Below are 14,918 nucleotides of genomic sequence, written 5' to 3' on the forward strand. Positions count from 1 at the left end.
GAATATTCATTGGAAGGACTGATGCTGAAGCTGAAGCTCACATACTTTGGCCACCTGCTGTGAAGAGCCGACTCATTTGAAAAGACCCTGATGCTAGGAAAGATTGAAGGTGGGAGGAGAAGGGGAGGACAGAGAATGAGATGGTTGGATGGCATCACCTATTCGATGGACATGAGTTTGAGTAAACTCTGGGGGTGGTGATGGACAGGGAGGCCTGGTGTGCTGCAGTGCATGGGGTCACAGAGAGTCAGACATGACTGAGCGACTGAACTGAACTGATATTTTTTCCATTAGTAATGCATGGATGTGAGAGTTGGTTCATACAGAATGCTGAGTGCTGAAGAATTGATGCTTTCTAACTGTGGTCCTGGAGAAGACTCTTGAGAGTCCCCTTGACTACCAGGATATCAAACCAATCAATTATAAAGGAAATCAACCCTAAATATTCATTGGGAGGACTCATGCTGAAGCTGAAGCTCCAATACTTTGGCCACATGATGAGAACTGATTCATTGGAAAAGACCCTGATGGCGGGAAAGATTGAGAGCAGGAGGTGTAGGGGGCAACGGAGGCTGAGATGGTTGAATGGCATCACTGGCTCATTGGACATTAGTTTGAACAAAATCCGGGAAATAGTGGAGGACAGAGGAGCCTGATGTGCTATAGTCCTTGGGATTGCAAAGAGTTGATGTGACTCAGTGACTAAACAACAACTAACAGTTGATTTAAAATGTTCTGTTAGTTTCTGGTATACAGCAAAGTGAATCAGTTATACATATACATACAATCAATTTTTAAAAATATTATTTTCCCATATTACATTACAGAGTGTCCTTTTCTTATTGTATCTCTGAATAGATTCTGAATTTGTTCCTTTTTGATTGCTTCTTGCAACAAAGTGAGACCCTTCTGGACCAGCTATCTGAAGGAGGTTCGTTTTCAGGAGAAGCCATGGTCTTGTTTCAGGCTAGCAGGAATTCACCCCGCTTCACAGTGATATTCCTAACAACAGAAGTCCGAGTGTGGGATTTATTTATGTTCTCCTTAATTTCTCTGAAACTTGTAATTGCAGGTTTGTTCATAATGAATTGTTTGGCCTTCCCTTTGGTTTCACTGACAGACTGCTTCCAGCAAATGAGTTTCTGTGGGATTGTTTACCCCTCCCGTCTTGTTTCATGGTGCCATTCAGTTCTTAGGACGCTTTCACTGACAGTCTGTGAACCCTCTTCTCATTATATCAAAGAAGGGTTTTTTTTTGGTTTTGTTTTTCTTTTCAGGGTATGTCATCAGCTTTGGAAAACTCTGCTCTGCCAGCTTTGTAACCACAAATAATCTTATGGTATCTTCCTAGACTCCTGTTTGACCTTGTTGGTGCCACCTCATTTGTTGAGGGGTCGGGGTCCTAGATCCTTCTTAGTTTCATCAAAGATGAAGCTACACTTCTTTTTCTCATTGGCTTTATTGTGTTCTCTGAGAGGAGAATGGAGCAGCAAGGTCTTTTTAACATATTTTAAAAGCCAGGATATAGCTTCACAATTTATACTGTTTATGCATTTTATTTAGATGTTTCTCTTCTGCTGAGATCTATTTTAGACTGTGACTATTACTAGTAATTTGGTCCTCTAAGAAATTATTTTTCACTTTTTTTTTTTTTGATAGCAACTAAGGCATGAAAATCTGGTGAATTTGTTGGAAGTGTGTAAGAAAAAAAAGCGATGGTACCTCGTCTTTGAGTTTGTTGACCATACGGTTCTTGATGACTTGGAGCTCTCTCCAAATGGACTAGACTACCAACTAGTTCAAAAGTATTTGTTTCAGGTTATCAGTGGGATTGGATTTTGTCACAGTCACAACGTAAGTATTCAGTTTAAATAATTGTTTGTAAAGTTGAAAAGTTGGGAGAATATACAGTGAACACCCATTCCTTTTGGTGTATCCACCTATTGCTGGATTCTATACTTGCTAGCATTTTGTTTTATTTGTTTTATTAAATATTTATTCATCTTTTCTTCCATTTGTCTACTTATTAATCTGCCTGATTTATTTATGCATTATTTGAAAGTAAGTTACAGACATCAGTACTTCAACTCTACATACTTGAGCTATGCATGTTATTAACTAGCCATTACTGTGGATATCGAGGATATAATACAAGTTAGTAGCTATGCTACTAACTTTAGCCTATGCAAAATGCTCAGCTGTGCCAGTTTCTGGTCCTCCGAGAGTTTACAATAAATATATCTTCAAAGTTTTCAAAATAAAATTTACTTGTATTAGAGAATTAGACCTAATAATTTGTTTTGCCTAGTTCTAGAATTTGTACTATTGTTTCCCAGTGTCCTGTTTTCTCTTTCCATAGTCTCTCTTTTATAATCAACTGACCTTTTTTACATTTACAATTTTTACAAATGTAAAAATTTTTTGCCTCTTTACATTGATAATTGCTTGATGTATGCCTCCACTTGGGTGCTCAGAAATCCACCTAAAAACTCATATTGCTGAAACTAAACTGCTAATTATTCATAACCAATTCTAACCTTCTCTAGACTTTCCTATTTTTTGTTAATGGACCCACCATTCTTTTAGATTCCCAGATTTAAGGAAAGTATCTGAGATTACTTCCTAAATTCTGTTGATTTAGAATATTTCTACACTCCACCTCTTCCTTTCCATTCATTTGAGCACCAGACTAGCATGGGCCCTTTGTTTTTGTTGTTGTTCAGTTGCTAAGTCACATCCATGTCTTTGAAACCCCACAGACTGCAGCACACCAGGCTTCCCTGTCCTTCACTGTCTCCTGGAATTTGCTCAAACTCATGTCCATTGAGTTGGTGATTCCATCCAACCATGTCACCCTCTGTCGTCCCCGTCTTCTCACGCCATCAATCTATCACCTCCTATTTGTCCCACTTCTAGTTACCCTCTTTGCTTTATCTTGTTCATGGCCTTCTTTAAGTGTTCAGTATCTTCTTTAAACACCATGTGGGTCATGTCATGGGTTCCCATGGGTTCCCATCACCTTGACATGAGCTCAGACTTCCCAGGCTGGCAGTTGAGGCATAACCTAGTAAGTAACCTCTACTCCAGGAAAAACATTTCCCTAGTGGTTACTGGTCTACTCCCATTCTCACTCATTTGCTCTTTTTGTCCCCTTCACTTGGATTGCCCTTTCATTTCATTTATCTAGGTCACACTGGTATTAAAGACCTGTCTTAGAGCCCACCTTTTTCCTCAAAAATTGTTTCTGACCACTGCAGTCTTCAATGATAGCTTTACTCTCTTAGTCTTGAGAGCCCTCATTATCAGAGCAATTGATTGGAAATTGATCGAAGGCAAAAGAAGGGGCTGGCAGAGAATGAGATAGTTAGAGAGCATCACCAATTCAATGGACATGAACTTGAGTGAATTCCAGGAGATAGTGGAGGATAGAGGAACCTAGTATGCCACAGTCTTTGGGGTCACAAAGAGTTGGACACACCTTAGTGACTGAACAACCACAGTAACATATATTTCATTCAATATCATTAATCATTTAAATACAATTTAATTGTTTAAATAAAATTTCAAGCATAAATGTTCTTTTTTCCCCTGCTTGGTCTCAGGTTCTTTAAACCCAGGAACAACTTTATATGCTTTTGTCTGTCTTCATCATAGGGACAAAAGCAGTGCCCTGCATGTAACAGGTGCTAAAAAAAAGTTAGCTTGCTTAACTTGATGTGCCATTCAATATGTGTCAAGCTCTGCTTTTTATATCATAGATTATACACAGAGATATTAAGCCAGAGAACATATTAGTCTCCCAGTCGGGCGTTGTCAAGCTGTGTGATTTCGGATTTGCACGGACGCTGGCAGCTCCCGGGGAGGTGTACACTGATTATGTGGCCACGCGATGGTACAGAGCGCCAGAGCTGCTGGTTGGTGACGTCAAGTATGGCAAGTAAGACGTCGTCAGCAGGGCGGGGGTGCGGAGGGCAGACTTGACTCTCCTTTTTTGATAAAGTGGAGTATGTTTTCAGTATAATGACAGTCCCTCTCATTGGGCTTCCTTGGTAGCTCAGCAGTAAAGAATCTGCCTGTCAGTGTGGGAGCCACGAGTTCAATCCCTTGGTTTGGGAAGATGCCCTGGAGAAGGAGACGGCACCCCACTCCAGTACTCTTGCCTGGGAAATCCCATGGATGGAGGAACCTGGTGGCTACATCCTTGGGGTTACAAAAAGAGTCAGACAGGACTTAGTGACTCAGCACTCGCCCTCTGTGATGGCCCACACCCTTGTCTGTGGAGTGTTTCTCTCTAAATAAATCCCACTTCTTACATTAAGAAAAAAAAAATCCCTCTAATACTGAAAGGAAGTTTTCAGTTTAGAAAACTTTATAAAGTGATTTGTGATCATTTTTGTGTTTCCCCTTTAAACATTCTTGTGAAATGGATTGGTATGAGTATGATTATTTTAAAGGTAGAGAAATCAAGGTGAGTAAATGGTCTGTTTTTAATAGTAAGTTAGAAATAGATATATTTATCACTTGTAAAGAGAGGTAACATTGATTAGGTAAGTCTGACACTCGCGCATTGAGGCCGAGTAGAGTGGGCAGGGGTGGGGGTAGAAATGGAATGAAGTGAACCATTTAAAAAATACAAATCATCTTCATAAATGAATTCTACAAAGAAGAAGGGATTGCAGGTTTTACCAGTTTCAATAGAAATTGTTCTAAAATATTTTCTATAATTTCTCTTGTTTTTAGAGCATATATCGTTTAATATTTTCTTGATTACTCTAAGCTCTCATTTTACTGCCATGCTGTAATTTCTGTACCAGCTCTGGCCTTAAGCAATTTCAAGGTAGTTGTTCCTATGGTAATGATGCCAGAATACTCTAAATTCTTGTGACCGATTTTTAAGAGAGTTTTTCTATTTTCTCCGTATTAGCTTTCTGTTCTTGTTGTTTGTGTCCCCAGTAACCATCTTGTTCTAGTATGCTGTTTTCAGTGTAGAGTTAGATACACTGATGAACCTTGTTCAAATTATGTGTAAAGAAAAATGAGTAGCCTCTGGCTGCAAACCCAGAAGACATATCCAGAATAAAGTATACTTAACAAGCATTTTGACTATTTGGTAGCCTTGTGTCACATGCTTGAAGTTTCCTGAAATCTGATTTATGTAATGTTGGAAGTTAATACTTTAAGTTTATAGAAAAAAATATTTGGGAGCATAATTTAAGGCTTACTATTACTTTTCTTGATACCAAGAATACAAAATAGTAATATGCAAATGACAGAGGATGAGATGGTTAGATGGCATCACCAACTCAATGAACATGAATTTGAGTAAACTCTGGGAGATAGTGAAGAACAGGAAAGCCTGGTGCACTGCAGTCCATGAGGTGGCAAAGAGTTAGACACAACTTGGTGATTGAACAACAACAATATGCAGACAGATTCAGTCATAGTAAGCATATTAGGTGTTGGTGATGGACAGGGAAGCCTGGAGTGCTGCATTCTGTGGGGTCGCAAAGAGTCCAACACGACTGAGTGACTGAACTGAACTGAAACACATTAGGATCCCAGATTTTACATCACATTGCTTTTCTTTCAGGGCTGTTGATGTGTGGGCCATCGGCTGTCTGGTAACTGAAATGCTCATGGGGGAGCCCCTCTTTCCTGGAGATTCTGATATTGATCAGTTATATCATATTATGGTGTGTTTAGGTAAGATTATGCATCTGTATTTTAAATTTTAGTAATTTTTTCCCATGTGATTTTATTGGTTTGTATTGATTTTGCAAGTTGTTGGTACACTAAAGATGATGCGTATTTTGAATGAATATAGGGAGCAAATAGGAAAACCTCATCTCTCCCTCTCTCTCTGTCTCTCTCTCTCTCTGTATATAGATGTAAATATTCATTCATTCATCCTCTGCCTGGTTTTGTCTATCTGACATATGATCCTAATAATGCTTTTACCTGTCCTCCTGCCCAGCTCCCCTCTAAAGAAAAGAGCAAACATTGGACATTTTCTGCACATTTGCATTCAAGTAAGTCACACGTAGAGAGAATACAAGTGATCATATTATCTTTGGGTCAGCAAGCATTTGGTATAATATGACTATTACCTCATTCTCATCTTCACATTGAGTGACACAGGGACTTCCAAGGTAATTTAATCTTGCTTCAGTCAGGACTTTTGCTCTTTGTACTTTGTACAGAATTTCAAAGCTACATTATCAAAGTCTTCTCATATTTCTTGAAATGTCAACTTTCTGTTGGGCGATGGAGTTTAGAAAATGGAAATGATGGGAAATATCTTGAGGATTAAGTGTTTAGGTTAGAAATTCCATAAACAACGCAGTGGTTTCTTACAGCAGAATTTTCATATGTATATTTTATATTCAGTCAGTAAGTTCAGTCACTCAGTCGTGTCGAACTCTTTGTGACCCCATGGACTGCAGCACGCCAACTTTCCTGTCCGTTGCCAACTCCCAGAGCTTACTCAAACTCATGTCCATCGAGTCAGTGATGCCATCCAACCATCTCATCTTCTGTCATCCCCTTCTCCTTCCACCTTCAATCTTTCCCATCATCAGGGTGTTTTCTAGTGAATCAGTTCTTCTCATCAGGTGGCCAAAGTATTGGAGTTTCAGCTTCAGCATCAGTCCTTCCAAGGAATATTCAGAACTGAGTTCCTTTAGGATAGGTTAATTGGCTCTCCTTGCAGTCCAAGGGACTCTCAAGAGTCTTCTCCAACACCACAGTTCAAAAGTGTCAATTCTTCAGCGCTCAGCTTTCTTTATAGTCCAACTCTCACATCCATACATGACTACTGGAAAAGCCATAGCTTTGACTAGACGGACCTTTGTTGACAAAGTAATGTCTCTGCTTTTTAATATGCTGTCTAGGTTGGTCATAGCTTTTCTTCCAAGTGTCTTTTAATTTCATGACTGCAGTCATCATTTGCAGGGATTTTGGAGCCCCAAAAAATAAAGTCTGTCATCTCTCACTGTTTCCATGGTTTCCCCATCTGTTTGCCATGATGTGATGGGACCAGATGCCATGATCTTAGTTTTCTGAATGTTGAGTTTTAAGCCAACTTTTTCACTCTCCTCTTTAAAGAGACTCTTTAGTTCTTCGCTTTCTGCCATAAGGGTGGTGTCTTCTGCATATCTGAGGTTATAGATATTTCTCCTGGCAATCTTGATTCCAGCTTGTGCTTCATCCGGCCTGGTATTTTGCATGATGTGCTCTGCATAGAAGTTAAATAAGCAGGGTGACATACAGCCTTGACATACTCCTTTCCTGATTTGGAATCAGTCTGTTGTTTCATGTCCAGTTCTAACTGTTGCTTCTTGAGCTGCATACAGATTTCTCAGGAGGCAGGTCAGGTGGTCTGGTATTCCCATCTCTTTCAGAATTTTCCACAGTTTGTTGTGATCCACATAGTCAAAGGCTTAGGCGTAGTCAATAATGCAGAAGTAGATGTTTTTCTGGAACTCTTGTTTTTTCAATGATCCAGAGGATGTTGGCAATTTGATCTCTGGTTCTTCTGCTTTTTCTAAATCTAGCTTGAACATCTGGAAGTTCACATACTGTTGAAGTCTGGCTTGGAGAATTTTGAGCATTACTTTGCTAGGATGTGAGATGAGTGCAATTGTGTGGTAGTTTGAGCATTCTTTGACGTTGCCTTTCTTTGGGATTGGAATGAAAACTGACCCTTTCCAGTCCTGTGGCCACTACTGAGTTTTCCAAATTTGCTGGCATATTGAGTGCAACACTTTCACAGCATCATCTTTTAGGATTTGAAATAGTTCAACTGGAATTCCATCATCTCTACTAGCTTTGTTTGTAGTGATGCTTCCTAAGGCCCACTTGACTTTGCATTCCAGGATGTCTGGCTCTAGGTGATTGATCACACCATCGTGGTTATCTGGGTATTTTATATTAGGTTAGATATTAAAATTGAGAGTAAAGACAAAAGTGATTAAATCAGGCAAACATCACTTGGGTAAAAATTAAATTTTTTTAATGGAACTTTTTAATTTAGATTAGATTCTGACCATACAACTATTAGCATTTTCTGTTTGGGTCAGCATTTTGTGCTTTGTTGTTGGAAATAAAGCATTTTTTTTATACCATTATAAGAAATTATGCAATGTTCTTTACCTGTCCTTTTCCTAAGCTCCACCCTCATGTCTTCATGTTTCTACACAGTAGTGTGGGAACTTTTCTGAATGAGTATGTTGAGATGTGAATGTTGATTTCCTTTGAGTTGACTTGTGGCAAAACCACCATAATGACTGCCAGGCATCACCACCATGAGACCGCTGTCTTTGGTTGCCTTCGCTTGCTGAGAGAGTCCCCACTTTTACATAACGAGTTCCTGTCATCTCTACTCCACACCACCTGTCCTGTGATGCATAATGACAGAGATGTGTGCTATTCTCACTGCTAGGTAATCTAATTCCAAGACATCAGGAGCTGTTTTATAAAAATCCTGTGTTTGCTGGAGTAAGGTTGCCTGAAATCAAAGAAATGGTGCCTCTTGAAAGACGCTATCCCAGACTCTCTGAAGTTGTGATTGATTTAGCAAAGGTAATCAATACTTTTTCTGTGCTCTTTCTGACAGGGAATTTACAATTATGGGGATTTGATTTTCCCTTTTTTTTTTTTTTCCCTGGTCTGCTTGATCTTTTCGGTCAACAACTTCCTCTGACAACTTAAATTTTTGTACATTAAGAGAGGAGAAAGGGGGCTGCAGAGGGTGAGATGGTTAGACAGCATCACTGACTCACTGGACAGGAATTTGAGCTAACTGGGGGAGTGGAGGACAGAGGAACCTGATGTGCTGCAGTCCACGGGGTCACAAAGAGTTGGATAAACTTAGCTGCTGAACAACAACAGCAACATTAAGAGTTTAATTTGGTGGGAACAGAGATGGAGGAATGCCAGAGATAAAAGCCTGAAAATTTTGCTTGTTTTTTAAAAATCTTTTTGTATTATCTAGCATGTTTTAAGTGTGAAAACATTCCCATAATGATGTGTTTTTAATGTCTAACATTTAAAATGCAGGCCTTGTATAAGTGGAAAAGAGGAGAAAATAGGATAAGAAAATGAAAAGATGAGTAGTGAAGTATTTAAATCTAGGGCTTTAAAGTATTAAAGTCTACAGATCATGATCTGTAGTATATTGTTAAAAAGGGGCTTTTATTCAACCACTAGATTCACTGAAGCTAATTTTTACATGATCGTCACCTTTGCCTTGTATTTAATTGAGGAAGATATTAGGGACATTCCCACTGGATCAAATTGTTTCTAAAAGTGGGCCTTTTGGATTTATTAGCTCAAAAAAGCCTCATTAGTTAGGACTGTCCTAAAGTGTGGTTGTTTGTTGTTGTTTTTTTGGGGGGGGGGGTGGCCCACACTGTGTGGCATGTGAGATCTTGGATCTTGGTTACCTGGCCAAGGATCAGACCCAAACCCGTGCCCTCTGCTGTGAAAGCACGAAGTCATACCCACTGGATCACCAGGGAGGTCCCTGTCCTAAAGTGTCGATAAAATAAATATCTCTGAAAGAGCAGGGCCACATAACATTTAGCTAAGATGGTTTTTGCTTTTTTACTTCTTTAAATAACTCCTTTTTAAAAAAGCTTGGTAAGCTTATGAATAGTTATAACAAGTTCTTAGAAAAATACATTGTTATTTTTCTACATAATGTAACAGATCCAAATATTCTTTATTTAGACTAGCTTTATGATCTGTCTGTAAAGAGATTTAAAAGGAATAAAGGTAAAATGATTGTCCAACTTATGTCCCTTATGGTAGAATCATATGACTTTTTAAACATTTTATTATAGGAAATCTTAAACATAGAAAAGGAAGTAGAAAAAATAGTGGTGTCATGAACCCCCATAAGCTGGTCATTAGCTACAATGGTTAAAAATCTTTGGCAAATATTTCATCTATCCTATCCACACACTTAGGAATTTTTTTCCTCAGCAGTTTTTTACTGTGTGGCCTGTGGGATCTTATTTCCTTGACTAGGAATTGAACCTCCGCCCCCTTAGTGGAACCACAGAACCTTAAGCACTGGACCACTAGGGAATTCCCTCAGCAACATTTTTTTGGAGTATTTTGAAGCAAATTGCAGATATTATGGTATTTCACTTACAAATACCTTAATTATTTGTATAATTTTCTTGTTCATGTAAAGCTACTTATTGAGTCCCTTCTATTTTTACTAGCTGTGAGTGGTTCCATTGGGTCAGAACAAGATATAATAAAATCTATATGAAAATGAAAGAATAAGATAAAATGAAATCATCTATGTCAAGTATCTAGCACAATAATAAGCGCAGAGTAGTTCCCTTCCCTTCCATTCTGCAAGTACTGTAAATTTAAAAAATTCTCAAAAATTTCTTAATATAAAATACCTAATCAGTGCTCAAAGTTTCATTGATTTTCTCATAATTCCTTTTTATAGTTTGAATTAGGATCCACATGAAGTCTAGAGATCACAATTGGTTGATATGTCTAAGACACTTAATTTACAAGCTCCTCTTCACCTCTTTGTTTTTTATTTAAACCTTGCCATTTATCTATTAAAGAAAATAGGTTGTTTGTCCCATAGAATTTTTCACATACTATAGTTTAATATGTTCCTCCATGTCCCATATTTTTTATAAACTCATAGTAGAGCTAGAGCTTAATTGGAATTAGGTTGAATTTTTGGCAAGAATACTTCATAAGAGGTTTGTATATTCAGAGACACTGAATGTCTGGCGGTCTTTCTTTTTGTGATATTAGCAGTCATTGGTGGTCACTGTCTAGATTTGTGCTTTATTCCTTATCACTTATTATAGATGTTTAAAATTCATTGACTCTGAAGAAGAACTTTCTATGTTTAGACATGTGAATGTAGGCAGTTTTTCTTTGATATGAACAGTATATATTCCTTGGTTTCCCAGAAATGCTTACATATTGACCCAGACAAAAGGCCCTTCTGTGCGGAGCTCCTGCACCATGATTTCTTCCATATGGATGGATTTGCTGAGAGGTACGGTACTATGTGCTCTATGTCACATCAACCTAGGGTCAAAGTAAGGCCCCCATAGCAGTACATAACAGTAACAAACAGTATTTCTTTACCCACCTATTCTAACAGGATCTCAAATATTTACCACCCTACCTCCATTCACCCTTGGCAGCAACACATTCCTAGGAGTGGTCCCCTGCATTCACCAAGTCAGGGCTCTTGGTTTTCACGAAGCAGTCCCTTCATGCCGTTCTTTCTCTCTCCCTGTGATGACCTCCGTCACTCGGGTCACTGATTTCTGGTCTTGCTACCAGCTGTGCGATGCTATCATCTTGGGTCCTGATGCATTTGCAAAGGTGGCGTCTCCTGTTGCTGCTGAACTTACACCACACCCACTCCTATGACACTGCTGACTGTGGATGCACGTGGAGACCTTGGTGTGCCAAACCAGTGGGGGCCAGAATAGCTGGCATGGTCTCCTGTGCTGCTCCAGCCGCTGGCATCAGTGCAGCTGGCAAAACAAGAAATAGTGAGATGAGTGGCAGTGACACTGCTTTATGTTTCTGCCAATCTATTTATTATCTAACTTAGTAAAAGATAACCGGATCCTCGTATTTGCTTCCACATTTGATTTCTTATGTTGTTTTGGTTGAAATATACAGAGAAACTATGGGTGCACATAAATATGTAGTTGGAAAATGGAAGAGAATTTTGATAGTTGTTTTAGATCACTGTGGGTATTTTTCTTTGATTCCATACCAAAAAACTTTGATACTGTACCCAAACTTGACAGCAGTAGTTTCTTAAAAGTTGCTTGTATTGTGGAATCTGAAACCGTATCAATGAACTTTTCCCATTACATTAAAATCCACTTATCCGTCTTGCACTTTGAGTAGATCTTTTACTCATGCATGCTTTTGTAGAATCATTCATTAGTCATTTGGAAAATACTCTTTTGCTAAGTTATATAGAGCTTTATTTAATAATGTTGACATTTCATTGGGCTATATAAAAAAGTCACATTCTCATCAGAAAAACCTTTAGTATTAGGAATCTGCTAAGTTCACAGTAGTGGATACAAGTTGAATGAAATTCTAATTTTTTATAAAAAGGTGAATTTTATCATTAATGCAAATATTATTGGATTTTTCCTTGAAGTAACACACTCCTTTGTTCATTTTTTAAAAGAAAATATCTGCTGAATACCCCAAGTCTGAGTAGTAATAATTTTTCTATCAGTTTTTCAAGTAATACTGTTCCATGAAGAAAGTGGCTAGTTTAGCTTGTAATTCAACCAGCTACACAAGTGCTTTTGTTCAGGCAACCGTTGCACTTTGATTTGCAATGGAGGTACTTTTTCAGGGGTATAGATTTAATAATGGATATATATATATACACATATATATATGTATATATATGCTTACTGTTCCATCAGGGACATTCTTAAACAAAACTGCCCCTCCCCAACTTAAACTTGAGAATTTGTGACTAGGAAGAATATAATAAAGTTTGTGTAAGGTTTGTAAAGTTTTGTACCTCTGTAAAGTTTGGTGCCTCTGCTTCAATCTTGGTAAGGTGCCTGCAGTTTACCCCCCGTTGCTTTTTATTTCATCAACTGTCAGCATGGTGAAAAAGAAGTCACCTTCATACTAAGATAAGAGCTTTGATCTTACGAACCTCCTGGAAGATTTTCAGAGATCTCCAGCGGTCCACAGAAACCTCATTTCTCATTTTGAATAACACAGTCTAGTTTAATGCTCAAATCTTAAAGATAAATATCTTGAACATCAATTTTTCCCTAGATTTATCTGTTTCATACAGTCTTATCGACAAATGTATTTTTATGTAGGTTTCCTCAGGAACTGCAGTTAAAAGTACAGAAAGATGCCAGAAACATTTCTTTATCTAAAAAATCTCAAATCAGAAAGAAGGAAAAGGAAAAGGATGAGTCCTTGGGTGAAGAGAGAAAAACACTTGTGGTACAGGTAAATTTCCATGTTTTAAGGCATATTAAATTTTAAATTTAATATATCCTTAAATTTGAGGGGGGTATGGGATATTGAAGATCTTAAAAGTTTCCTGAGTGGTTAACAAGTTCACTTTTAGATTAGTTATAAAAATGTATTTTCTGTAGACATTACCTGTTTTTTAAAAAAATCTTAGGATATCATGTACTGAGTTCTTACTGTACTCAAGTCTGTACAACAGGGCTTGTCGGGAAATCATACTCATTCAAGAACATTTAGATGTGCATGTGCACACTCATATGCAAACACATACACCGTTTTTTCCCCTTAGATAATAGGAGAGAGAAATATAATTTTTAGAATTTTATATAAAGTAGAGCATTTAAAAATTGAGATTTGGGTACTCAACTTATTTGAAATTTACTTTTCTTGGTAAATTATCCAGCATCTGTTCTCAGTAAGATAATTCAAATCTACCACCAACTCACTCACATTTTCTCAAATGAACCCAAAGAAGAAAGAGGACTCAATTTTGTGTTCCCTGACTCTTGAATACATGAGAACAAAAGTCGGCATGCTTGAGTCCTCTTTCATGGTTTTCCACTGAAGTATAATTTGGTATGTGTATACCTGCTTATGTGTATGTATAATTTTTTTTAAAAGTTATTTAATTTTGACTGCGCTGGTCTTCTTTGCTGCATGGGGGCTGTATATATATATGTCAGAGGTAGTGTGAGTTGCATTTTCATTTGAAATAGGTGTCTGACTGAGAATCCTAGGTTTGGTTTTAATTCCATAGGTAGAATGAGAAAAACCGGAGCCCAAGAAAGGTGATCTCTCTGAAATTCTGCTTTTGTTGACAAGTACTTCATGGGAAAAGGTTTTTTTCCTTCTGCTCAGATCATTAATGTTGTTAACATTTTATAACAGGATACCAATGCTGATCCCCAAATTAAGGATTCTAAAGTATTTAAAATAAAAGGATCAAAAACAGATGGAGAAAAAGTGGAAAAAGCAAGTCGAGCTTCAAATGCCAGCTGTCTCAATGACAATGGGATGAGCCCCGTCAAAATAGTGCCTTCAACGAGCCTCCGAGATGTCAGCAATGGCAGCGTGGACCAAACAAGAAATCCAGGCATGGCAATTCCCCCACTCACACACAATCTTTCTGCAACAGCTCCCACTGTTACTTCTGGAATGGGAACTATCTCAGGAATTCAGAGTTACAGGTATGAATTAGGAAAATAAGAACAAAATGTTCTTACATATTTACAAGCTGCAAATATTTATCAGTCCAGCCACCTGCATTATTACTCTTAGACTTCTGGATACTCTTCGTTATTTTTTTTTTAATTATTTATGTATTTATTTGGCTGTCAAGTCTTAACTTGTAAAACACATGATCTTTCGTTGCAGTGCACTGACTATTGGTTGTGTCACACTAGTTTTATTTATTTATTTTTTTTAAAATTTTTTTTTAAGTTTACACTGAGGGCCTCTTTATTTTTGACCATATCTTTAGAGACATCCAACCACGGGTAGCTTCATATGTGTCAAAAGCTCCAAGTCCACCTAATGAAATTTAGGTTTATCTTTCTGGCTCTTTAGGACACTTGTCCTCCAAGCCCCCTTTTCCTCTCAGAGTCAACTTTTTCCTCTGCTATCCTGCACCTTTGCTGAATCATTTTTTCTTCTCATATTCACTTTGAGCAGATATCTGAAACCATGAGTTTCTGTTCCCTTATGATGCAACTCTGTCCTAGCTTTTAGTATCCAAGAAAATTTGTGATATAGGCAATCAACTAGGCAAGGATATTTACTGGTATATAATGGGCTCAGGATGATAGAATGCATGACCTTCACACTGTGGACAGGAGATAGAGCTAATCCAAATGGTCCTGGGACGTCCTAAGTCCTTCAGAATCTCAAAC

General features: G+C 38.0%; 1 protein-coding gene across 1 annotated transcript in view; it reads left to right on the forward strand.

The window, feature by feature from the left end:
• CDKL2 (cyclin dependent kinase like 2) overlaps positions 1 to 14,918 on the forward strand; it is a 42,231-nt gene that overhangs the window by 12,217 nt on the left and 15,096 nt on the right. Inside the window, exons 3-9 of the mRNA XM_065914591.1 lie at positions 1,660 to 1,854; positions 3,759 to 3,937; positions 5,591 to 5,703; positions 8,441 to 8,580; positions 10,953 to 11,041; positions 12,870 to 13,005; positions 13,918 to 14,216. Coding sequence (XP_065770663.1) covers positions 1,660 to 1,854; positions 3,759 to 3,937; positions 5,591 to 5,703; positions 8,441 to 8,580; positions 10,953 to 11,041; positions 12,870 to 13,005; positions 13,918 to 14,216 — 1,151 coding nt within the window. The remainder of the gene's footprint in view (positions 1 to 1,659; positions 1,855 to 3,758; positions 3,938 to 5,590; positions 5,704 to 8,440; positions 8,581 to 10,952; positions 11,042 to 12,869; positions 13,006 to 13,917; positions 14,217 to 14,918) is intronic.

This window comes from Muntiacus reevesi, chromosome 22, assembly GCF_963930625.1.
Source record: "Muntiacus reevesi chromosome 22, mMunRee1.1, whole genome shotgun sequence".
Taxonomy (NCBI): domain Eukaryota; kingdom Metazoa; phylum Chordata; class Mammalia; order Artiodactyla; family Cervidae; genus Muntiacus; species Muntiacus reevesi.